This window comes from Neodothiora populina (genome assembly GCF_041146345.1).
Source record: "Neodothiora populina strain CPC 39397 chromosome Unknown canker_contig_12, whole genome shotgun sequence".
Taxonomy (NCBI): domain Eukaryota; kingdom Fungi; phylum Ascomycota; class Dothideomycetes; order Dothideales; family Dothioraceae; genus Neodothiora; species Neodothiora populina.
In genome coordinates this window covers 2,750,210-2,772,938 of record NW_027191404.1, presented here as the reverse complement: position 1 = coordinate 2,772,938, position 22,729 = coordinate 2,750,210, and the positions used below count along the sequence as shown (strand labels likewise).

Here is a 22,729-nt window from a genome sequence, read left to right as displayed (position 1 = left end):
AAATATACCAGTTAGAGTCGAACTTTCGATGATGGAGTCGCGGTGCACGGCAAGAGGGATTTCGCATCCCGGATGCTAATTTTCCTTTGTCTGGACAGTGATATTTTGCAGAGGAAGGCACCAGCGTGATAATCCGGATAGCTGATACGAACGAAAGATCGAAGGTATCTTTATTCCGTTGCTCGTACGCCGACTGGTAGACTATATGGTATAGATAGGTATGTAAGGATTGTGAACCACATAGCATGATAGATTGATGTACTAGATAGCTACACGGAGCAGTTTCATGATAGGTGATAGGGCTAGAATAAAACAGAACGGCGATTTGGGTGACTAAGCTGAGCTAATTGACCTGTTGTAAGGGCCTGATACAGATCATGGCTTGTATGCCGACTCGAAACCCTCATGTACTAAACCATGCCCCCCAGTGTCTCTTCGTCAGAGAGAACTACTGCAAGAGCACTATTTACTGCATTGTTGTTTTGCTCGTGAGGAATGCGCGGTATTTCAGAAAGTAAGTGCAACTTGACTGATCCCCTGAAGACCATGCAATGGCTCGAGCCGCCAAAGTGAAACATACCAATATCTTGACCCTTTTCGACTCTTTCGTTGGCACTGACTGTGAATTCACAGCTAGATACTTCAGCCATGCCAATGAAAACAATGGCCATAAGACCTATAGCATCGTTATCGGATTGAATGAATATGATCCCGCGTGTTGCAACTGCGGGTATATAAGGCTGAGAGTGATTTGGAGCGTTTGGATCTGGATCGGGACCACCAAAGCCTGCGTAGATGTTCTCAGAATAACAGGTTCCAGGCACGATCCGTGTCGAGACGACAGTACCGGACACCGGGGCAGACCAGCGATGATATGAGAGAGCACTCAGAAATGCTTGGTAGACACTGCCTCCATTGAATTCTATAGTCTTAGGGTCGTGATCAAGCATATTGTCCAGTGAGTAGGGTTGCTGTTTGAGCCAGAATGTGTCGTGGAGCTGAGCTTTCGTGACATACTGGAGTGGGGTAGATTCGCAGACATTAAGAATGACCTGGGTAGGGGATCTTATGTTTCTCAGTAGCTGCATGGCTCCGCCTGTTTATTTAAGCGTCTCATAACCAGGGCCTCCGATTGGTGTATCGTCTGGAAATTGCACTGGTCTAATCCCTTCTCGAAAACGACGGGTGAAGAAAGCATCCCAATTTGAAAAGCCATAGCAAGGATTGGACGGGTCGCAGACATAGAGCTGTTCAAAAGAATAGTTTGTGACACCATCGTTGCCTTTCATAGCTAATTTAGTAAGTGCATCCGGAGAGAGCCACCCAGTCGATTGGTTGAGCAAACTCTTTGATTCGGGACTCGTGAGGAATTCCCCAAACGCGGCGAGTATACCCCGCCATTTTGCATTGACTTCAGGGAACATGGTAAAGAACATGTATCCCGCAGATGTTCCCATAGGCCAATCCAATATGGCATTTATTGGGAGTCCGATCAGGCCCATTGCAGTATCATCAGGTACATCGTACCATCCAGGGCCTTCCGTCAAGATCAAGTTAACTAGACCAAGCATCGTCTCAAAGTCACGCACCTGGACGTGTTCAGTCGGGTCGTTGACATACGCAGCAGGAACCTGAGTAAACATGTCTTTTGAAAGTTGAATAAGAAGAGCGTCTTCATCAACAAGCTTTCTGAGAGCTACGATACTTGGAGCGAGAGCAAAACCCGTGCTGCTGTCGAGCTGCTTCAACTTCGTGTTGAGCCATGCTGCAGTAGTCGCACGCTCTTTCGGGAGCCAACAACCAAGAGCGGCGCCTGGTGGAGGAATCTTAGTATCCTCAGGGATGATCTTACAGGCAGCGGTCGTGATAATAGATTTCGCCATCTTTTGTAAGATCAGCACATACGATGATAAATGCACGAGAAACTGGGGAGGACTAAGTGGAGCGAAGGTATAGAACATCGCAGCAATTTATCGTATCGTTGCTAGGAATAAGTCCCCAGTTCACGCTTGAGCATGATTAACGCTACTGTGGAGCTGAGCTGACGACCATCCGCTATGCATGAAAAGCTGACAACAGGTGCGGTTGATAGATGCTTATCCCAGCAAATCAGTGCATGCCATGTCAGGGTCTGTACAATCGATCTAAACATTGCTGCTTCCTAGACAATTGAAAAATTGGCTTTCGTAATGATCAGAGTTGAAAGATGATTTGAAGCATCTCTACCCTACGACGCTAACAGTGAAAGATGATTTACCCCGAAGGTCTCGAAAGTGGCTTTGTTATTATTATGTTATTGAATGTCTTGTGAGCTCATGCCCAATATAAACGGATTGAGCCGACTCTACATCTTGTATAGCTAAGTGCATGCCAATCGTCTGTTTACGGCCAGAGCATATAGTCAATCTCCCTGCTCACAAGATATACATAACAGCGTTATCTTAAAGTGAGACATAGATGAATGCGGAATGCCGCGACGGGTCAGCAGAGCGGGCTGACAGCCTGATGCTGGCAGCATCGAAAACGTGCTTTATGCAAGCCTCAACCGCAGAGCCTAGTCGATATGCCTCGATGATTAGTATACTCGAGATAAACCAGGGGTTATTAATCTATGCTCACCAAGTTCACAGTCAAGTGTACCGGCTTAGCCATATATTGTGAGATGGCTTGGCTGCAAAGGAATGGTTGATTGCTTAGGTCAGGCCCGGCGATCATGTGACATCTCCCAAAATTGTTGCCACCCATTGCACCTCAATGAGCAGTGGTCAGACTGAACCCTCTGTGGAAGTCTGCAACCAAATCCTCATGGTTATACTGCGGCGCGTGTCGTTTAAAGCATCCTCCGAGGATCTCGCGTGTATTAGCAAGATATAACTCGAGAGCTGAACAGCTTGCGAGCAACAGTCAGCCCTTTTTTAGTGTATCATGTCTCATTCAGCTCTGAATCACCCTCTAGCTACCAGAGTGATATGGAAAGTACTCATGTATAACAATAAAAAAGTCGTTAGTAAGCTTTCCCAAGGTCAGGGTACCTAAAACTAATGAAACTTACAGCTGCGCCAAGCTGATAGTATTTCTGCTGCATGCTTATCATAATGCGATGCCTTGTCGTTAGTTAAGGAAGCGCTCCGAGTCAGGTTATGTAATTAAGAAACACAGGTCTTTACTGCTTCATTATCTTACAATCGGTCGTTCTAAAATCCTGTTGTACTAACATTGCTGCCTCGCACATCGTTTTTTTTGTACTTAAAGAGAATGCCTACGAGATGCTTTTGTAGGCTCTTGCTACTGTAGGAGTGGGATCTTTGGTCGAAGCTTCCCAGAATCCTGCAAGAATTGTAACATGGCTGATTAGTCGTTGTTAAGGAGCTACACATGGTCTCGACACACTGCCTCTCAAGTATGGCCTCCCACCACGGATATCGCAATTCTCTGAACAGGGACTCGACCGCTTTCACTATGTAGTCAAGCTTGTTCTGCAATAACTAAGGTATGTAGCATCGCAGTGTTCGCTTTGAGATTTGATAACATTTGGCACAGCAACTCCGTCACTACAAAGCATAGAAGTTGTACGGCACTAGCTCGAATTGAGATCATTGGTAAGGCCTGGAACAGCAGCCAGACTGAGAGCATTATTAGAGCAGATCTCCTCTGGTGTGGTGTGGTAGCCTCGCATACTGATATACTAGGTTATGCGGTAGAAAGTACTCTAGCAGTAATGTTCGCTACCCAGTAATGGTAGACAAGGTTCTAACGAGTCGTGAATCGCAGGCTCTGTTAGGACACCATCTTATTCGTCACAAAGGGCTGGTTCCTTGCGTATACGAATATAATCTTGTTCTCTATAAATGAATTATGCTGACTTAGTCTTAGTAAGGTAGACTTTTGACAATCATGATAAGAGGCTCAATCCCATTAAGCTGTGCCCCCTCGAACCTGGCAGCTCATCAATCATTAATCATTAAGAAGCTTACATTGTGTTTATCTCTAAAGCATAAATGAATTCCATCTTCATATGTTTATTCAGCAACACGCGTAGTTCGATTATCACTAGACCATGCTCATGCCAGACAACGAAATATAAAGTTAAGGTCGTGAAGGCAATAGATAATGAGTTAGGTACAGTACAATTAACGATACTCTACATGTCAAAAGATGGCTGTTCAAAAATCAAAACCAGTTTGATTGTTATGGTTGTGGGGACTTTTGATTGCAGGTATTTATGAGACTCAAAGTTTAACTCTTAACAACCTGATCCGAAGGAAGTGAAACTCGAGATGTGCCGATTGGAGGCGAATGGATGGTGTCGACAGAGGATGTCGGTCCTATTGGCAGCATCTAGTATAGAAGACGCCGAGGACTCTCTTCGGCGGCGCTCAGATAACACCTTATCCGGCGTGGCAAGGGACGAACAGATAGGTGGCAGTGCACAAATGCAGACTCGCAAAAATTGCACTGCAGTAGTCATTGCCCTAGATTGGCCCTGGCCATGTGCATACCGAATCTTCGCATCAATGGCGCCAGTAATGCGTTATCAACCCCCGTCTAGAGAAAGGTACGTGCACACATGTACTGTATATCATGGCTTCCTACCTACTGCACATTAATAAGGCACAGAAGCCGTCTTGCTTGTGAACACGATATGATTGCCGACAGCACCGCCCTGTGGGGTAGCTACTACTAGCGCCGTTTTGTCTTCTACACTTATGTAGGTAGGTATACCTCATTGAAAGTGCTCCCTGTCTATCCTATGCCGAGATTTGCTAGCTTGCGTCAAGATTGAGGATCGTCTTTAGTCTCAAACTCTTTGCCCAACATGAAATCAGCGAGTATAGCCATACGAAATGCTGGATCTTGCTCCATCTGCCATGATTGAAGTAGCGCTGCAGCATAATCATAATTCATATGAACTTTGCTGTTTATGGTGTGCATGCTAATCATGATCTAGCCAAGCGGCCCTCTATTCAATTTAGGCTATATATGCAAGATATATGCATAAAGCGAGGGCTCATGTCCTACTCAAACACAGCTTGGCAGTCAAATGTGACTATAGCGAGATTTGGTGTGCATCGCACTAACTCGACATTTGTTATCAAGAAAAAGAAAATGCCGAGCAGGTGTGATGGATGTGGTACATGCTGATACAGGCTCACGGATCCTTGGTCGCAAGCCAGGAGTGTGTGTCTGTGCTAGTCAGATGTTTGCCCGCGCTAGAATGCCCGGCTGTTGAATATCCTTATGCCATCGTTGCCGAGCATTGTTCTGTGTTGATGTTTCTTTAGTCAGTGATGCTGGTAGAGTATACCTCCAGATTTGCAGAATCGGAACCATTCCATGTAGACACTCGCTGTAAACTCGCTCTACTCGAGGAGACTAGCTTGGCCAAGCCAATCTATAGATACGCCGCTTTCATTTAATACAGCCATCTAGACCTCGAAATATCAGATTACGCATCTTTCCTGTCGTCGATGGCCCGTATCATGTCCACAAGCACTGCTGCATCGCCCTAAGTTACAATGGTGTATGAACCACTATGGCTAAGCCTCTATTCTCTTAACGAAGAGATACTGTATAGTGTTAGCACATTGTTACTGGACCTACGACGAGAACGGAAGGTAGCACTGGATTACCGCATTTCTCAGCCGAAAGTTTTCCTTATACTGGACTGATTAAAGATCCCAATGCTCAAAATCATTGTTTAGAATAAGCGAATGAAACATCAAGAACGGCAAAGCTTGTATCGTCCGCCAATTATCGCGTTCCATGTACTATCCGAACCTTCCGCTTGCATATGAGGTATGTCTTCCCTTGTTCCGATACCTTCCTCGTGGCTCGCGTAAGCATTTGTATCCCTACATAGGATTGTCGATCTTGCGGCTATCCTCCGAACTGGGAGGTCGACATAATTCAAGCAAGACTTTTTGGGATAGATGAAACCAGCCACACAGGTGCATGTACATAGCATGATCAGATTGCTTTTGAGTTCACTTGTATAAATGCAGAAGCCAGCCCACATACTCTGCACTTCACTACTACTAGAATAACCTTCACAGACAAATTGACTCGTCTTCCTTGCCTGACATGCGCTACACTTTCCAGCAGCTATCGCTGCTCATAGGCCTTCTCGCAGCACCAAGGTGTATCAAGGCCTACTCTGTGCCAAGAGCTAGCAGCGAATAGTAAGTTCTCCCTTACTTGCCGGCGTGACGATCTTTGTTGAACTTACAATTATCAGCGATGTTATTGTCGTTGGAGGCGGCGCTGGTGGTCTGGTCTCTGCTACGCGATTTGCCGAATCTGGGTTCAAAACTCTACTTCTTGAGCATGGTGGGCCAATGTTGTACCGCGATGGAAACAGAGAAATCCCAGAATGGTCAGAAGGAGAATACCCTGGCAATAACCTTTCTAGACACGATGCAATGTGCTACTACAATGCACCAAATAGTTCGGTCTATTACTGTGGCAACCTACCGGAAGGCCAACTTGCAGCATGTAGACTGGGTGGCGGTACTGCCATCAACGCCATGCAGCAGTTCTGGCCTCCTACGCAGTATTTAGATCATGCGTATGGTTTTGAGGGGTGGTCTTCGGAGGATTTCCAGCCCGCGATCCACAGAGTTGCCACAAGAATTCCACCAACTCCTTACTGGTCGAGTGATAACAAGGTAAGTTGTCAGAAATTCGACGGGGATAGGTCTGATGTTTCAATAGTTCTACTACGATCAGGTCTACTCCCTCATGGGGTCTGTTCTAGAGACTGCCGGCCTGAAGGAGGTCAATACATCACAGGATGTTGACGAAAAGTACAATACCTACGGTCGTGATGTCTATGCTGCAGCAGACGGACTTCGTGGAGGACCGCTCGTCGGATATCTACAAGATGCTAGAAAATTACCTAATTTCACGCTCAAGATGTACAGTCATGTAGATTACGTGGTTCGAGACGGATCGAAGGCTACCGGCGTAAGTGTGAATGGCACAGTCATCACCGCAGACGCTGTTGTACTTTCTGCCGGGGTTTGGAACACGCCCTCAATCTTGTTTGCGTCTGGCATCGGTCCAGAGTCTGAGCTTACTACTGCGGCCTCCATTGGGTTCACAAATTACCCAAAGAGTGAGTGGATTTTCAACGAACGTGTGGGTAAGAATTTGCATGACAATCCTCAAACTAATTACATCATCACATACAACGATACCGATGCGCTTCCAGCATTTTATGACTCGGAGATCTTTTACGGGTACAACGTCTCCAAGACTTACAAAGACGACCTCTATCTGAATCACGCTGGCCCTCTCACTGGGACCGGTCGTCAATTGGTAACATGGATCACTGTCGAAGACTCTGGTGTCGAAATGACCTGTCAAGCCATCTGCTCAACTCCAACCACTACCAATGGTACCTTCAACTGCCAATTCAACTTGAATGAGGGTTTACTTAGCCGCGGAAGTATCGGCCTAGGCACCGACGGGAATTTGGTCTTCAAAGAGGGCGTTGGTCCATGGTTAACGAACAGCACCGACGTCAAAATGTACGCCCTGGGATTGCAACGCTTTGTTGATGCAATCACGAGCTACCCAGGCTTGAGTACCTCGACAGTCCCTATTGGTGACCTCGCCTCCTACGAGGCACATCTGAAGGCCAATAAGGCAGGGAACAACCGTAAGACCCACAGTGCGCATTTATGTAGATTTACGCTAATTGTCTCTAGATTGGGGAGGATCCTGCAAAATTGGTGATACTGATGGTACGAAGGGTGGCGAAGGATGTGTTGACCTCACTGCAAAGGTTTACGGAACTGACAATCTTTATGTCATTGATGGATCTCTCAGTCCAGCCCCAACGACATCGAACCCCTCTTTTCTTTACGAGGTACTCGCTGAGTTTGCTGTTGAGAAGATCGTCCCGGTCCTGCGTAGAAGATAGACCCCCATACCAGCTACTGTAAACATGCTCAGGGGGAGTCAGGATATATGTAGTTGGAGTCTTCTCAAGAGCTTATAGGAACTACTGTTGCTCTGCTGAAATCCCAAGTTGAGTCTCCTCCGATTGATCTATAGACCTTGAGTCAAGGTGAAGCTGTGGTCTTGTGAATGGTGTTCGACCGGATTTTGGGCCCGAAACTTCGGCGCTGGACGCGATGCTGGAGGCGTGAATACAAGTCGACTCTGTCGAACATATCAATTGATTAGGTTAGGGCCAATTTGAAATGTTTCTAGGCTACAGTCATGGTTGAGAGGGCACTTGTGGCTTGGGCTGAACTCCTGTTGTGTGACATGGCAATGAGTTTTTCGTAAGCCGGACGCATCACAGATCCCTACTTGATCATGTACATTAGTCACTGATTCCAGCACAGTAGCTTCTTGTAGCTTTCCCTTTTGGGTGATGGACTATGCTCGCCGAATCCTGTGCTGTACTCTTCTGGAGATGAACTTCTGCACTTGTACCACTGCCGTTACGAAGGCAAGAGTGTGAAGCTAAAACTTCATGTTGACGAGCCTGTCTCGCAGGGTGACCGAAGTCTGGTTTTGTAAACTTCTTCAGATACATGATGACTTCAGTGCAATTTTGTTCTGTCAATATACCTGAGGTGATTTAATTATATGACAAGAAAGCATCACTTCGTTGTCTTATACCTTATTGTTGTGCGGCTCCAGAGCTCATTACCACTCATCTGGTATTCCAAACCCTTGATGTATGCTATAGCATTGACACTGCAGCCTTCTGAGATCGTGTCGGAATACATTTCTTCGTGCTCGCGCTTCCATTCGCGAAACATTGTCCAAAGCACACGCTTCGCAGCATCGGTGTTTATGACAATTCAGCTTGCGAGCACCTGAACCGCGGAGCATAGAGCTGAACCCTCTTGGTGACCATTCTGGGATTCCAGAAGCTCCTTGTCGAAGCTATAGATATCATTGACCACGCATATCTGCTTCGAGAAATTACGTTCAATTGGTGACATAAACGTAAGCTCTTCTTCTGACAACTGTAATTCCATCGAGAAGCGCATTAGAGCTGACAGTAACCTGCGAAACGTGAGCGGAGCTTGTCAAGGTAACTCTAGTCGACCTTGGTTAGTTGAACAACTCAGGCCTTGCCAAAATCTTTCTCACGGTATTCCAGGTAACGGCCAAGATCACTGATTTGTAGTCGTGTACGGGCGGTTTGCGCCCTCATGAACGTGAAAGTAGGCTCAAGAACTTGGTTCGCTAGGGTCTCGCTATGATCGCGCATACTTTTCCATAGGTCGTAGAAGATATTCTCGACTGGAACAGAACCTGAATGATTATCAGCCATTCCACCCAATTTGTGTGAGAGAGTGCAACATGCGATCAGGTAGGACGACACCCTGTGCGATAGGCATGAGCTTTGCATTGTAAGCTTGTCCATCTTCAAACGACATGTTTTCGAGAAGATCTGGGAGTGTCAGTCACCAAGTGAGTTGAACATAGACAATCTCGCTCTGGCAGACCATCAATTAACGACAAGATTGTCAGGAGACGGGCAGCTAGTTGGATACGATCAACTTTCGCCAACGGAAAAAACAAGCAGGTGCTTCTGGAGAAACAGGTGCCAGTGAAATTTTGTTCTGCTTTGCTATCGGGGAAAGGCCAATTTTGCAGGAAATATGCCTCAACCTCACGGGAAACGATCTCCACGTGCGGGTGGCAGAGTGCCTCCCATGTTGATGATGGAATCGCCCACTCTAAAGCAGGCTTAGTCCCTGGTGAGCTCGCATCTTTGGTCCTCATGGCCGAATTGTCAGGAGTCCCGCAATAGCCTGATCGCAGTGTCGACAAAAGGGGTGCAGGATTATCATATATGTTTGTCAAACATCTCAATCTGCAGGCGGTATGTAACAAGTGTATGCTCCAATCTCCTAGCTGAAACAAGTAGGGAGGCATACTTATAATGGAAAGCTACTACGTACTGGGTGATCATTGAATCCCAGTACACCTCTCACATTTTCCTAAGTAGGCGCTTTACATGGTGGCGTATGGTTATGGACATCTACGATCATGCTGGCGCCGCCGACGGATACAGACATGAGGGGCCAGCGTAAGACCCACGGAGTCCAATTCGAGTCCCGTAGGGAATGTCGAGGTTCGGACCTAGGACCGACCAAGTACCCTCTCCAAAACTCGGCCACACCCCCAAATTCAGCGTATCCGCGTACCTTGAAGTCGCTCACTTGGTAAAGTTACAGTATACTTTCTAGCATCAAGTTCAGTATCTCAGGTACGATCGCGAGGATTAAGAATTGACTCCCTCAAATGCGATAGCTGTCCTACACTTGAGATCTCGATTTGAGACTAGCTCGAGCTTTGTCCAGCCTCATAAATCGGTCATATGCAATACGAGCATTATATTTCTGTTGTGCAACCTCACCAGCTATGTATCTAGCTAGGAGCTATACTGTAGATAGCCGTTCAGTCACGTGCAATCATAGCTTAATCCTTTATTTAAACCTTCCGCTAATCCGTATCATCAACACAGGCTTGGGCTGCGGGCAGCGTAAGCATTGATCAGAAGTGATCGGCCCGGTCAGGTTTACTACTGCAGGCTGAAGTCAGGGGGGCGAGCTGAAGTACTTTGTCGAATTAAGGTGATATACCGAGGCGAGACAACTTGTAGATAATTCACAAGGCCTACAGTATTCTACTGTATTATACTTTCGATGATTTACATACTCTACTGAAGTGCAATCCATACTCCTTCTCTCTAATGTTTCTGATCGAAGTGCGCATCAACGAAGCATAATTACGCGCAGCGTGATTGATGAAGCAGGGTGTGCGATGACTTTCCGAAGGATATGCGACTGACTAGGAATTCACATATGACGGTGACTTTTGTCATTCATACGACTTCCCCTTGACAGCAACACTCCTGGTATTATCGGTCGACCGCATCTCGAGAACTCTCGAGGTAGTAACTTGAATGATGCTCGTTGGAATAATGCACGAGTTTCCGACTTTTACTTCTCCAATAACATGCTTTCAGGCCTCCACAAGCAAGACCGAGACATCAAGCAGCGCAACATAAGCGGCCGTATCTTTCTCGGTCAGACGTATCGATGCTGTTATGTCAGCTTGTCGTGTGGACTAAAAGTTACAAAATTTCAAATTCACCGGATACCGTATCTAGGTCTAGCTCCATGCTTTCATTTTCACGAGGAACACGCGGCTCAGTTCATGTATCATGTCGTGTAAGCTATTTGTAGCCTATGTCTCATCATCGGCTGCTACCTAGTCTTGACTGGCCCGGTCGAACCCTCTTCCTCGTCCGAGGTACCTGCTGTCTCTACCGTGGGTCGGCCATGCCTCCATGCCCGCCAGATATAGAGCAATTGCTCTCTACCGTCGATCAGGGGGTAAAAGCCGGCGATGAACATTGTGACCCAAAGCCAGATGATAGCTATTACGATCCACGCTGTGAAGAATGTACTACTGAAGATGTACTTCGAAGCGTACATTGGCAATGGCCTGGATGCGTCAGTGCTCAGCAGTATACTCGCATTGGAAGAAAACTCACCAGAGTACCCAATGCCCTAGGAAAGTAGCCGCTGACCAGATTGCTGCAATCTTTCCCCAGTATCGGAATCTCGCCTTGTTGCTTTCGTAGCTGTTGGCCTCTTCATCAACCACCTGGGAAAGTACGAGTGCTGACGGATTCTCGTCGCTGTCGAAAGCCAGCTTCTCTTTGCGATAGTCTCTCCAGTCGAAGTTGGCTGGCCGAATGAGTGTGATGACAATCGAGTACAAGGCAGGAGAGAACGCTGACGCCACAGTACCGTACATGCACGGTAGAGTTCCACCAGTCGAAGCTACTGTGATTTCACCGTAGAAGCCATATGCTGTGCCCAACCAGACGCCGAGTCCAGTAGCCATACCAAACAGAGGCGAGATCAAGGCAGCAGCCTGTGATTGCTTTTTCCACAGAATCGTAAAAATGGTCGGGAAGATACCCGGACATGTCAGAACTCCTACAACCAGTCAGTATGAGCTCTGAAATATCGGTAATGAGCGTGACACGAGCCTAGGAAGTATAGTGTCCATCCTAGATCAACATTTCCGTAATGGAGAGCGGTCGAGAAGGCCGCCGAGAACAAACCAAAGAATACGACGCCAATGTGACTCCATCTAATGACATCTCTGTCAGTTGCGGCTCTATTGAAGTATCGGCGATAGATGTCAAAGCTGATGATCGAAGAGACCGAAATGACCTGCGCCGATAACGTGGAGGTGACCGCCATGAAGGTGATGAGTAGAACGCCAGCAGCACCACCCTTACCAGCGATAGCGATCGCTGAATAGGGTAGTACAAGGCCATTCGAGACCTCGGTAGCGGTCATGCGACGAGGAAAGGTGGGAAAGCGTGGCGTGTCTTCTAGAGCTAGAGCAAGAAAACTCATGACCGTTCCGAGCGCCCAGGGAATGGCGAAATATGCAATCCCTCCGACGATATAGCCTTTGACAACAGCTTCGGGACGTGCACTGAAAGCCTTCACAAAGAAACCCGTGTCCATGATCACGAGGCCGAAATTAGCAAGTATGTGGATTATGGCGAACATTAATGCCTGATTCGAAACATGATTAGTTATGATCTTTTGTAGACTCTTCAAACTACTCACGCCATGGCTAGTCATAGTCAGGTATGATCCTTCATGATTGCCGGAAACAGGATGAGCGTCTCCGGCGGCCTTGACTAGGCTATAAAGTTGTGCTGGCGAGTTGATCTCGTTGACCAGGAATGCCTGTATAGTGAAATAACAAGCGATAATCAAAATTACAAATGTGTGGAAATAATCAGTCAAGAAGGTAGCTTTGATTCCGCCGATGAAAGTGTATACCACGACTCCCACTGGAAGCAAAAATGTTGCGGCGGTAATGTTGACACCAGTCCTGAAGCAATTAGTATTGTCGTTGTCACCAGGAGGGCATATGGAACCAACAATGCATTGATAGCTGCGCTAGCCCCCAACAACATATTGGCTACGGCAATAATGTTGTTGATGAGACATAACACAATCCAGACTATGTGACCTGCTGTGCCATAGCGGATTCGCACAATTTCTAGCAAGGTATGCGCTTCTGGTATGCGCATCTTGCACGCGATACCAAGCAGGGAGAAGAAGACGATCATAGGCGAGCACCTAGAAGCTGAGTTACAAGCTGTATCTTGCAGAAGCACAATACCGACTCCTTACCCTGCGGCAAACCAGAAGGGACCAGCGACACCGAAGTTATAACCAACGAAAGCGCTACCCAACATCGCTGTACTCCACAACCAGCCTGATACTACAGCAGAGGCGGTAAGTCCAGTTCGAATGCTTCGGTTGGCGGTCATGAACATTTCGGATTTTCCATTATCTTCTCCAAGTGTTTTTTTGAGTAGACGAGTGACGAAAACCATGATCAAAGCGATCACAAATCCGATCACAACGACAACAACATACCCAACTGCTTGGGACAATGGTGGCTCAACCACCGTATCGGTAATAGTGGATGCCATACGAGCTGATTCCGAATGCAGGGACAGAAGTGATGAATCCGATGGGGTAGATAGAAGGTAGGCGATCCGCACTATGTACCATGAAGGCGGGTCTTACAATACTGGCATCACTTCTCAGGAAGATCGCGTGCTTTCTGAATTCAAGATCTAGATGTGCCTCAGATGGCCTAATGTGAATGACAATAAGAACCAGTGGGAGCATAACACGGCGACATGCCGCGCTGTAAGCCAATCAACTGCCTAGTTGCCTCAAACGTTCTATGATCAGGAAAGGTTTGCTTAGAAGTTCTTTTGCATTACCTTTTCTCTGACAACTTACTCCTGCGCCTATGGTATCTTCTGTTAGAGGGACCTTGACTCGTTGGATATGTTATAACTTATCGCAATCATTGCGTGCTCGTTTGCGAGATTTATACTTTACGCTAAAGATCTATCCTACCATACAACCTGCGGTTTTGAACACAGCTGTACTGGAGATCAAGCAGGCAGATAGTACTTGTATCCAATATCTCTGTGTACGCTTATGGTATAATTGATCTCCATTATTTGCAGGTATAAGCTTCATCGTTGCTAAAATCCTTGAATTCTGACAATCCTCGGAGGGGATGGCAACATTGGATTCAATTGGGTAGATCCTGAAAAACCTTGCTCAAGCTACAGATTGGATTTTCAGCGATGAGTTGAAGGCTACATCTTGTTGGACTAGTCCTAAAATCTCTATGACTGGTCCGGATATCGCTCTTTGAGGCATGTATGTCAGAGTTCAGCTATCACGAGGATCGGAAGAAAGAGCTGGCGTCGATTTTCGCGGCAGCCGCTTTTGCGGGGCATACACACTTGGCCAAGTTCCTTACAGGCATCGCGCACCATGTCCTGGGCTATTGCAAGAATTCGACGAGAGCCGCGATGTGCTCTATTGGTGGCATGAAGATGTACAGACAACCATAAAACGTCGATCCATTCGCATCGAAAGATAGCGCGCGAATGACAGCTCCACTTTCTTGTGGGTGCCGGCCGGTCCTGAGGGGACCCCACAGGTGGGGTGTGTTGGGTGTCCATGACAGACTGGGTAAAGCAAGGCAGCATGGGAGGTTTGCAGACTTGTTCAGGTTGTGGGGGATAGGCCTGACGCAAAAGTTGGACGCGTAAGGAATCAATTGGCGAAGCAATAATACATGATCGAATGACTAGAATTTTTGAAGCAAAGCTGAGAAGAATGCCTCGCAGCCAAATTGTGGTTGCGCACTGTACGGGCACCGAGTATAATGGGGTTTTCATGACAAGATTTTAGCCATCGCTGCAACTATCAGGAATAACGGCAGTCGATGAGTGAGCATAAGGCTTTGGATAGGGTGATAAGTTTTGCCGTCCTCTGATGGTCACATCGCTTGCTACTGGTATTCCGGCATAGAGGGAGGCAGTGTAGGAGAAGACGTAGATATCCTGCCAATGTCAATCTTGCTGAATTGTTGTGTCACTCGAGACACATGGAGGGTGTGGTTCAAGGGAAGTTCAAAGATGACTGGTTGACTGGTCAATTTTCACTGGTTCATTGGAGTGGGACAGGTTGACGGTTATTGCTGATTGATCGAGACGGGAGGGCAGAAAGGGGCAAGAGGAAAAGAGAGGCAAGAAAAGAGAAGCCTTTTTCAATGGACGCTGGCAACGAGATGCCTCATCTCGCTCATACTGTGGTTGGCGGCCCACAAGAGTCCGATCGAAAAGAGTCAAGGAATCGAGTATTCAACGAGAACAAAATCACGAGAGATGCGCGACCTAAGCAGGGTCGTCTTCTGGATTTGTCCCGTGCTGGGTGTTGCGATCTGAACAGCAACGACGAATTGGAGGAAGCTGCTAATGGTCAACCGCAATCATTTAACTTCCATTGATTCTTCCATGACTACCAAGACTCTTTATGCGGAAGAGCATTCCGTCGGATGGCGATGACTACCTGTTGTGAGAGCGCATACCGTGTCGCATTGGTCCAGCTGCACGACTTGAAAGCTCAAGGAAATGGTTCGGAGGCTTCATATATCATTTCTCAGCACAGAGACAGGATGTACACATTGATCCACGTGAGTTCTACCTTCATTGATGATATGGTGGTCACGGAGAGGAGTTGGCAATGACAACTAGGACAATGATTCTGCCAAATGCGAGATGGTGGAAGATGTTAAATCTTATCGCCGAAGCCGGCCGAATCAGGTAGATCAGCCGCAGCCGCATGATATTATTGCTTATAAACGTCGACCTGACTCAAGTAGAAAGGTACGCCAGCGGAGGTACCTGGAGCGAGCAGCCCCCGAGGCGTTCCTGACAGACGACGAGGACAAATCGAAGGTCAAAGAATATTCGAATGTTGGCCAAATTAGTAAACCAGGCGATAGATTTCATTTAACAGTGGGAGAGATAGACCACGGTGATGCATCATCACCATCAACGACAACCATGTTATCATTGATTGCACGAAAATCATCGACACTGCGAGGCGACAAAATTACATTGCCACCATCGACACTAAACGGATCGATATCCCTGGAACAAAGTCCGTTGACATTTGAACTCACCCGAAAAGCCCATCGTGTATCTGCTGGAATACTTGAATTTGGCAGTGAGGAAGGAGTGGTTGAGTTGAGCGCGTTTCTGTGGGAGTCTCTTGGGTTACAAGAAGACGATCAAGTCGAAGTAAAACAAGTCGAGTTGCCGAAAGGGACCTTTGTCAAATTGAGGCCGCTGGAACCTGGATACGACCCGGATGACTGGAAGTCCTTGCTGGAGAGACATTTGCGACATGACTTTACGACATTGACTTCGGGAGAAATCGTTCAGCTCGGAGACTTTCGATTCATCGTGGAAGGATTCTCTGGCTCGATCTGCGTGATAGACACTGATCTCGAGGTTGACATTGAAGCACTCGACGAAGAGCAAGCAAGAAAGACTCTCGAAATCATCTACAAGAAGAACGTCGTGCAAGAACTGCCGTTGTTCAAATCTACATCGGGCGAGGTCGCTCCGGAACAGTACGTTGATTATCATATATCATCATGGCCGAGAGCAGAAGCTCTCGAGATTGAAGTCACTGGAAATGTCGACTTACTCATGAATCCTATCTCAACGAGACTACGGTCAAAACCAAGACTAGAGGAATACGTCCACGGCGTCAGTAAAAGGATAACGCTGAAAGAAGACGCGGAAGCTCTATTGATCTCTGTCTGTACATTCTCAAGTCAAGTGGAAGAGTTTTCTATATCCATCAAGATTGCAAAGGACGATCACTCTGGACAGGTCGAATGTCCAGAATGTCAGAAATGGGTCCCTTCCCAATCCATCCTTCTTCACGGAAACCATTGCAGCCGACAGAACCGAGCAAAGAAGGAAAGACTATCACAGAGCGGAACGTGTCCGTGTGGCAAGAGTTTCCCGACAATCCCCGAGCTAGCAAGACACAGGACAACGACGTGTCCGCTCAAACCAATCCTATGTCGATTCTGTCACCTCGAAATGCCGCAGGAGGGCGATGCAGAGAAGCAAAGCGCAGAGGAATTATTGACAGGACTGACGGTACACGAGATCAGAGACGGCAGTCGAACGACGGAATGTCATCTTTGCTCTAGGATTGTCAAACTGAAAGACATGACGGTTCATATGAAGACACACGAATTGGAAAAGAAGACAAGGCCAGCACCGCGACTATGTCGCAATGTAAACTGTGGTAGAACTTTGGACGGGACTGATAAGAGAGGTGGTACCAGGATTTCAAGTGCTGGGAATGACATTGGACTATGCAACGTGTGTTACGGTCCTCTTTACGTCTCCATGTATGATCCCGATGGCAAGCTGCTGAAAAGAAGGATCGAGAGGCGACTGCTCCAGCAGTTATTGACGGGCTGCAAGAAGGAATGGTGTCGTAATCGGCAATGCAGGACGGGCAGAGAACACGTCGGACTGGAGCCAAGCAAGAAGGCTGACGGGTCCGTGGACTTTTGTGTGGACGAGAAATCCGCGTCTAATCGACAGAGGGCAGCGATCTTCGGAGGTGAGTTCGAGCTGGAGTGGGCGGTCGGAGCACTCGAGGCCGAGGATGGAAATGTCGACAGGGCGAGAGAATGGCTGCACAACTGGGCCCCCGTCAAGTAGAGGCATATTTACCGACCCATTCTCTTGCAATCTTGTCGAAGGCCTCCTTGTCTTTCTTGTACTGGTCTGCAATACCCGACTCGACGGCGTCGTCGGGCTGAGGCTGGATCAGGATCTGTCGGACCAAGACCAAGACCTCTCGGATGCGGTTTGGCGGCTTCCACGAGTCGCTGCGCAGGATCCCAAGACACATGGAGCCCTTGGCGTCGTTTGTGACATTGGGGTGGTATATTTTTGTTTTGAACGAGATGGTGGGAGGCTTGAAGGGGTATTCCTTGGGGAGAGAGATTTCGAGGGTGAATCGTCCATTCTGCTTGAGCGTCAGCGGCTGTCGTTGGTGCTTGGATCGGAGTGGCGTGGCGTGGCGTGGCTCACAGCGTAGACGGACTCGGCCGGTCCAGTCATCTTGGCCTCCCATTTGAAGATATCCTGTTCGCTGGGCAGGGTGATGGTCGTGTCTTGGACGGGGTCGGCGGTGATTTGGGCGAGTTCCTGTCATGGTCAGAATTAATGATGATGATGCAATGTCCCATGCGTGCTTCGAAAGGGGCCAAGCAAGCAACTCACGTTGACGATGCGTTTATTGGCAGACATGATTGTGATATCCTGATGCTTCTGATGATGATAGATCAGGAGAGATCGGTGGGCATCACAGCACAAGAGAGAAAAGAAGAACAAAGGCAGGTGAAAGTCACAAGGAAGGTGCTTTAACACAAACGGAAGGAAGCGTTAGTCAGTAGGTAGCTAATACCCCAAACCAAACTTGGAAGTCACATCGAGGCCTTGGCAGGAGAACGATGCGGGGGCGGCGGGGCACATTTGTTGTTACTGCCCTGTGCCTCATTATTTGAACTCACTAGATGTGCAGGTCATTATTGTTGTATACAGATAATTGCAAGAGAGCTTTGATTCGGGTTGTTCGAGTCGAGATGAATATCTCGATTTTTCGACGGAGGGGAGAGCGGATGTACTAGACATTGCATCCTTTGACCAAAGTACCTCGACAATGTCACTTGAGTACCTCGACAATGTCACTTGCAAACATGGCATATCCGGAGGCTGAACGCAGAAAATAATAAAAGTATTGGAGCCGCAAAGAGGTACTACCACGCACATGCCTAGCATCATTAATCACAACAACGACAAGTCCAGACCTGGCTTTTCTCACCGTATCAGGTATTGATTATACTCTCCACGTTGCTTCCGTCGCTTCTACTTCGAGTCCACCTATGCATTACGATCCTTCACAGTTATACTGCAAAATCAACACCCAAAGACGATCCGAATCCCACGAAGACAGAACCAACATAGATGCTCGCTGGGACTCGGTCAATTGGTGCTTGACAAGTCCACGAGTCAAGTAGCGAACGCCCTGCCCGTGAGTGCTGCTCAATGCAGCTACCAACCATAACACCGTCCATGTTCCCCCAATTCCTCACGGATGCCGATCGACTGCCATCTCAGCGCAAAGCAGAAGTGATCCTCCGGCTTCTGGTGAGATATATCAGATCTATTACAAGTGACGGCTATCCGGTTGTCCTACCTACCTAGGTACCTTACCTCGCTTACCTACGTCAACACAAGACAACAAAAGTGATTGGCGGAGCGATAATGCGGAGTTGCTGGTTGGTGCACAGACAATTCGAGCGCGTTACCTGTGAAACGCGGTTGTTGACGTGTCGGAGAAATATACAAGTACCTTGCTGTACATACATGACTTTATCTGCTGTATCAACGGTCTTTTCGCACAAACACACACACACACGTACATCCATTTATACCCATATTCCAAAACACAGTCATTGATACGAAGACCAGAAATGACGGGGTTAGAGGGACCTTCCGTCTCACTCTCGTGTATGTCTTCCATTCTTGAACTCTCGCATAGCCGTGAAGAATACTAACGATATGAAATCAAAGTCGCAAACAACTTTTGGGGCAAGGATGACGCAGGCGTCAATCCTTTACTCGATCGTATGCACAATGCAAAAGTAACGTCTGAAGAACTAAAGGATTTCTACCATGGTCCGTCCTGGTCCGACCGCAAGAATACTTCAAGCACTGACGGAATGATAAGCACGATCACAGATTGAAGAAGAATATTGCAAGAAACTTCTGAATCTGTCGAAAAAGCCTCTTGGCTCCTGTGAGGCTGGTACTTTGCGTATGTCTCTGGACGTCGTTCGAGCGGAACTCGAATCCACAGGCAAAGCACATCAAGCCATCGCAGGGCAGATGAAACAAGAACTAGAAGAACCACTTGTAGCTTTCGCTGGCGGGCTCAAGGAGAGACGCAAGATCATCCAGACTGGCATCGAAAAACTACTCGCAACCAAGATCAAACAGACCAACACAGTCAACAAAGCAAGGGATCGATATGAACAAGATTGTCTCAAGATCAAGGGCTACCTAGCTCAGGGTCACATGGTCATGGGACAAGAAGAGAGAAAAAACAAAGCAAAACTCGAGAAGACTCAGATTCAGATGTCAACGACGAGTCAAGAGTACGAGCAGGCCGTCCGAGTCCTTGAAGAGACAACTGGTCGATGGAACAGAGAGTGGAAGGCAGCATGCGACGTGAGTTTGCTTTCCTTTCGCTTGCGACCACAAGACTAACGCCGAACACAGAAATTCCAAGATTTGGAAGAAGAACGACTTGACTTCACAAAGTCGAGTCTGTGGAGTTTTGCAAACATTTCTTCTACCGTATGCGTCAGTGATGATGCATCTTGCGAAAAGATTCGTCTTTCGCTAGAAGACTGCGACGTCGAAAAGGACATTACAGGATTCATCAAAGAACAAGGAACAGGACAGGAAATACCCGATCCACCCAAATACATCAACTTCTGCCGCGGCGACATACCAGACAACGCATCAGAACACTCTTCGGACGATGGAGCCTATTCCGTTGCACAATTCGCGCGAGCGATGAATCCTGCTTTTAGGACTTCATCGCCACAGCCTTCGACATATTCTTCGCACCATCGGGGAGATGACCTCCGGTCGTCGGTTCAGTCACAGGAGATCCCACAAGTACCACATGATCCTTACCCGATGGATGGAATGACACAATTCTGTCGACTCGGACCACCATCAGAAAGAAGTTCGATCCCGAGTCCTGAAATGAACGATTCACACAGCGAATATTCGAACCCTACTTCCTTCTCGAGCTTCGAACCTACGAGTCCGATGAAACAAGAGATGGCACCGCCAAGTCCTGTCATCGAGAAGAAAAAGTCCGGTTTCTTCCAGAACAAGAGTCCGTTTCGCAGAAAGAGTAAACATGACCTTAAACAGACAGAACCAAAGAGAGCAACGCCGTGGGCGACAAGACCTGGTTCCTCCGATTCATGGAGACAACCCGATCAGAGATCCCATACAAAAGCTGCCAGTCCTGTTGTCAGCCCAAGGGATTTCAGAGCTTCATCCAGGAGTGCAGAACCTGAACCCGTCGACCCAAGAGCCAATTTCCAGCTGAACGTTGGAAACAATGTCTTTGACGTTGCTTCGCCCGACCAATCTGGAAAGAAGCATGTCGTACCTCAACAGCAACAAGAAGACGATCCGATAGCACAAGCGTTGGCGGAATTGAAAGGTGTGACGAAACAAGCATCAACAAGAGTCTCCGCGGATCGTTATGCTGGCATATCGACACCAGCACCCGATTTCCTTGTCAATCGACACCAAGGTACTCCTCCTCCGTCTTACGAAAGCAGACTAGGAGCGCCGAAACCCGCGCATACGAGTAGAACAATGCAACAAACTACAGCGAATTACGTCGGGCAGAGAAGGGAGATGTTCAACCGACCAATGTCTACTGCTGCAACACGCACTGCGTCACCGGCACCGATACGCAGTGCAAGTCCTCGTCCTTTTGTTCAGCAACAGCAGCAACAACAGCAGCAGCGAGCGCCGTCGCCGAATCCAAATCGTCCTAGAGCAAATTCCAGCAGTCCTCAGAAGATGAGACCAAACAATATCCAGAGATCGACATCACCAATGATGCACGCGAGACAAAACTCGATGCCTCAACAACAGCCTCACCAGAGGCCACCATCGAGTCAAGGAATGCCTCCACAGCAGCAATATCAGAGGCCACCATCGAGCCAGGGATTGCCTCAACAACAACAAAGACCACCATCGAGCCAAGGTGGCAACGCTGCAATGGTACTTGCTGATGAAAGATCGACGCCTCGAAGAATAAGACCAACTAGTCAATATTACGGGGCAGATGGTGGATGGGCAGCTGCCGCATCTGTATCTTCAGCAAACCAAGTAAGCACGAGAGTGAGAAGTCAAAGTTCTGCAGGTAGACCGATGACCAAGGATGGTAGACCTATATTGAATTACTGTAAGTCTGTTGTTGTCGATCCAATACATAAAAGACTAACGACATGAACAGCGAGAGCGGTCTACATGTACACGGCAGCAATACCCGAGGAACTCAGTTTTGCAAAGAATGATATCCTTGCTGTCTTGAGACTGCAAGATGATGGATGGTGGGAAGCTGAATTGAAGAATGGGAAGAGAGGACTCGTTCCCAGTAATTATCTTGTTCCTGCCTGAAGAGAAAGGGGTGAACAGTGACGATTTTCATTGGCTTTTCTGATGCGCTGTCTTGTTTTCTATTCAGACGCTTGGTGGCAGGGATGGATTACAGTATCACGATTATTACAGACCGCTTGATGAGAGAGATGAGTAACCAATATTATCACCTTCGTTTCAAAGTATGATACAGAATGACAGCAGAATTACTGTACTGTTACACGGTACCTCAGCCATACAAGCCACCAGCGCTACCGGAGAATGCTATGTCATAACTGAGGGACCATTGCAGCTGGAATGGAAAAAGAGGGGGGGAAGACAAGAGGAAACGTTACTAGGGCGGGGGGGTCCCTCGTACGTTTGTGTGGAGTCGACGCGTTCCTGCTGTACATTTGTTATGGCGTCAATGTGCAAACACGTGCATAATCCTCGATTTTCTAGGTGATGAAGGTTAGCAATATGATCGAGAGTCGTCTATCTCGGTGCAAGCAATAGTGTAGAACTCGGCAATTGCATTCATGTTCGTCATACACC

At 47.6% G+C, this 22,729-nt stretch overlaps 5 protein-coding genes across 6 annotated transcripts; 2 read left to right on the top strand and 3 right to left on the bottom strand.

Moving 5' to 3' along the window:
• Positions 1 to 6,419: 6,419 nt before the first annotated feature.
• AAFC00_001602 (uncharacterized protein) lies at positions 6,420 to 7,924 on the top strand (the record flags this gene model as incomplete). Its single annotated transcript, XM_069348647.1, has 3 exons — positions 6,420 to 6,665; positions 6,712 to 7,660; positions 7,710 to 7,924. The coding sequence occupies 3 exons, from the start codon at positions 6,420 to 6,422 to the stop codon at positions 7,922 to 7,924; spliced, it is 1,410 nt and encodes a 469-aa protein (XP_069204291.1).
• A 1,164-nt stretch (positions 7,925 to 9,088) lies between these two features.
• Positions 9,089 to 9,753, bottom strand: AAFC00_001601 (uncharacterized protein; the record flags this gene model as incomplete). The annotated part of the gene is made up of 3 exons (XM_069347940.1): positions 9,089 to 9,279; positions 9,332 to 9,418; positions 9,474 to 9,753. 3 exons carry the CDS (start codon positions 9,751 to 9,753, stop codon positions 9,089 to 9,091), a joined length of 558 nt encoding a protein of 185 aa, XP_069204290.1.
• Positions 9,754 to 11,243: 1,490 nt separating this feature from the next.
• Positions 11,244 to 13,513, bottom strand: AAFC00_001600 (uncharacterized protein; the record flags this gene model as incomplete). Of its 2 annotated transcripts, none has more annotated exons than XM_069340810.1 (6): positions 11,244 to 11,484; positions 11,534 to 11,984; positions 12,038 to 12,578; positions 12,633 to 12,903; positions 12,954 to 13,154; positions 13,209 to 13,513. In XM_069340810.1, 6 exons carry the CDS (start codon positions 13,511 to 13,513, stop codon positions 11,244 to 11,246), a joined length of 2,010 nt encoding a protein of 669 aa, XP_069204288.1. The 2 variants fall into 2 exon arrangements, with proteins under 2 accessions (XP_069204288.1, XP_069204289.1); XM_069347705.1 differs by having other exon boundaries at positions 13,209 to 13,273.
• Positions 13,514 to 17,642: 4,129 nt separating this feature from the next.
• AAFC00_001599 (uncharacterized protein) lies at positions 17,643 to 18,244 on the bottom strand (the record flags this gene model as incomplete). Its single annotated transcript, XM_069340809.1, has 3 exons — positions 17,643 to 17,960; positions 18,026 to 18,142; positions 18,218 to 18,244. 3 exons carry the CDS (start codon positions 18,242 to 18,244, stop codon positions 17,643 to 17,645), a joined length of 462 nt encoding a protein of 153 aa, XP_069204287.1.
• A 1,226-nt stretch (positions 18,245 to 19,470) lies between these two features.
• Positions 19,471 to 22,216, top strand: AAFC00_001598 (uncharacterized protein; the record flags this gene model as incomplete). The annotated part of the gene is made up of 5 exons (XM_069340808.1): positions 19,471 to 19,507; positions 19,571 to 19,675; positions 19,728 to 20,227; positions 20,279 to 22,001; positions 22,053 to 22,216. The coding sequence occupies 5 exons, from the start codon at positions 19,471 to 19,473 to the stop codon at positions 22,214 to 22,216; spliced, it is 2,529 nt and encodes an 842-aa protein (XP_069204286.1).
• Positions 22,217 to 22,729: the final 513 nt, after the last annotated feature.